This window comes from Myotis brandtii, unplaced genomic scaffold, assembly GCF_000412655.1.
Source record: "Myotis brandtii unplaced genomic scaffold, ASM41265v1 scaffold71, whole genome shotgun sequence".
Lineage (NCBI taxonomy): Eukaryota > Metazoa > Chordata > Mammalia > Chiroptera > Vespertilionidae > Myotis > Myotis brandtii.
The window spans coordinates 2,330,849-2,333,508 of record NW_005370787.1 but is presented as its reverse complement, the minus strand read 5'-3'; the positions used below and the strand labels follow the sequence as shown (position 1 = coordinate 2,333,508).

At 37.4% G+C, this 2,660-nt stretch overlaps 1 protein-coding gene across 6 annotated transcripts in view; it reads right to left on the bottom strand.

The window, feature by feature from the left end:
* Positions 1-2,660, bottom strand: part of TGDS (TDP-glucose 4,6-dehydratase) — a 21,274-nt gene that overhangs the window by 11,779 nt on the left and 6,835 nt on the right. For all 6 annotated transcript variants that reach the window (XR_001359848.1, XM_005882390.2, XM_014530082.1 and 3 more), the window contains exon 5: positions 832-974. Coding sequence is in view for 5 of the 6 variants with exons in the window: in XM_005882390.2 (XP_005882452.1) it covers positions 832-974 (143 nt within the window). In the remaining variant the exon portion in view is untranslated. The remainder of the gene's footprint in view (positions 1-831; positions 975-2,660) is intronic.

Genomic DNA, 2,660 nt, shown 5'->3' with positions numbered 1-2,660 from the left:
CTGTCTAAGGCAGTGATGGCGAACCTATGACACGCTTGTCAGAGGTGACACGCGAACTCATTTTTTTTGGTTGATTTTTCTTTGTTAAATGGCATTTAAATATATAAAATAAATATCAAAAATATAAGTCTTTGTTTTACTATGGTTGCAAATATCAAAAAATTTCTATATGTGACACGGCACCAGAGTTAAGTTAGGGTTTTTCAAAATGCTGACACGCCAAGCTCAAAAGGTTCGCCATCACTGGGTTAGGGTCTGCTTTTTCTCACTATAAGTTTTTCCAAACTACCTGATTTTTTTCACTCACATGTGTTTTGGTAAAAACAAAATAAAACAGAATGAGGTCATTACTGACTATGAAAAATATAGACTGGAAAATGGAGCCATTTTTTGCATTAAAAGTATGACATTTACAAATGATTTAAAAAGGAGAGCAGATTCCAGTTTCTACAGTAATTTCACACTCACTCCTTGACATCCCAGGGTGCTTTCCTGAGTGAACAGGCAGCATGCTGCAGCCTAATTTACACATGCTCTAGCTGATGCAAATAACACTCATCATGCAAATAAGACTGGACAAAAAGATGAAATCTGCTGTTCTCTTGTAAAACATTGTCAGTCATATTACATTTACAACTCTTCTGTGAGTATTGTTGTTGCCTTTGGAGTGGCATTATTTGATTTGAACAGAGGCACAATGGAATGACAACTGGAGAGTCCCACAGGTAATGTATAATCAGAGGCTGAAAAAAGCCCAGAGAAAGTCTTAATATTTAAGGTTTGTTGCAAGGCCCATGGTAATTAGATGAAATATATATTTTCTAAGCTTACCTTATCAAGACTCCCTCCGTATACTTCATCTGTGCTGACATAAATAAATTTCTCCACTCTGGCTTCATGAGCAGCACTTACCAAAACGTGAGTGCCATAAACATTAACATATGTAAACTCAAAGGCACGTACAAATGAAAGATCTAAAGAAAAGAGAGAAAGCAAAAACAATTCCATCCAAGGGATAAAATTAATACCAAATGGTAGACTCAGGTTTAAGGAAAACTCTATTCACTTCTCTTCAGTCACTACAAATGCAATAGTTTTAAAAATAACATAAAACACATGACTATTATGATTTCTTTAAGCCTAAATTACATCGTACGTGTACATTCTTAGAGCCTAGAAAACCATCAGTGCTAGATTTGCAGGAAACTTAATTCCATAAGAAAAATAAATAAATAATACATCTAAATTTAAAATATTTTTAAATTTAAAAATTTTTTGAAATTTCATGTTGAAGGTAGAGGGCTGGGCTTTTCAGCTCAACATGTTATTGCTGAAAACAACAACTATTGGACCAATTATTTTATAATACATAAACTAGAGGCCCGGTGCACGAAATTTATGCACTTGGAGGGGATGGGGTCCCTCAGCCCAGATTGCAAGAGGGTGCAGACTAGGCCGAGGGACCCTAATGGTGCATGATCGGGGCCAGGGAGGGACATGGGAGGTTGGCCAGCCGGGGATGGACCGCAGGAGGGTTCCAGGGTGTGTCTGGCCCATCTCGCTCAATCCTGATCGGCCAGATCTCAGCAGCAAGCTAACCTACTGGTCGCAGCGTCTGCCCCCTGGTGGTCAGTGCACATCACAGCGAGCGGTTGAGCGGCCTTAGCCTATCATTAGCATATTACGCTTTGATTGGTTGAATGGCCAACCTGACGATCAGACACTTAGCATATTAGGCTTTTATTATATAGGATTCACTTTTAAATAATCAATTCTCTATAACCTGGGAATGAAGGGAGCTTTCCTAACTATGGCTCACAATACAGAAGCAAAAGAAATTGATAAATTTGACTACATAAAAATTTTTGCATGGTTAAAAAAACAACAACAGAAAAATCTACAAATTAAAAAGACAAATGACAAACTGGGAAAATATTTAAACTTATCAGAAATAAAGGGTTAATATATTCAATCTATAAAGAAGTTATAAAAAATAACAACCCTATGGTAAAATGGGGAAGAGACATAAATAGTTTGGACAATAAATACAAAGGTCCTGAAGCTTAAGATGCTCAACCTGATTAAGAAAAATCCAAATTAAAAACTCATAGAGCCCTAGCCAGTGTGGCTCAGCTGGTTGAGCACCATCCTGTGCACCGAAAGGTCGCCAGTTCAATTCCTGGTCAGGACACAGACTCAGGTTTCGGGTTCGATCCCCATTCAGGGAGTGTGCTGGAGGCAGCTGATTGATGTTTCTATCTCATATCAATGTTTCTCTCTCTCTCTCTTTCTCTTTCTCTCTCTAAAAACTCAATGCAAATATTATTTAAAAAATACAGTTTGAATGTCCATCTCCCCAAAAGTAATCACTATGCTGACTTTGGTTAAACTCATATTTTTAAGATAACATTCAAGGTTACATTTCAATCTACACTAAAAAAAAAAAGTGACCTAAAAAGCACCAATTACCTTGATGACAGAGTGACCCCTGGCTTGTTTTTCTAGTAGAGCATGGTATATACTTGCTCAAGGACACATACTAAGTACCTACTTGTTCCACCCCATTACTGGACTTTGATTTAGGCCAGTGATGGCGAACCTATGACACGCGTGTCAACTCATTTTTTTGGTTGATTTTTCTTTGTTAAATGGCATTTAAA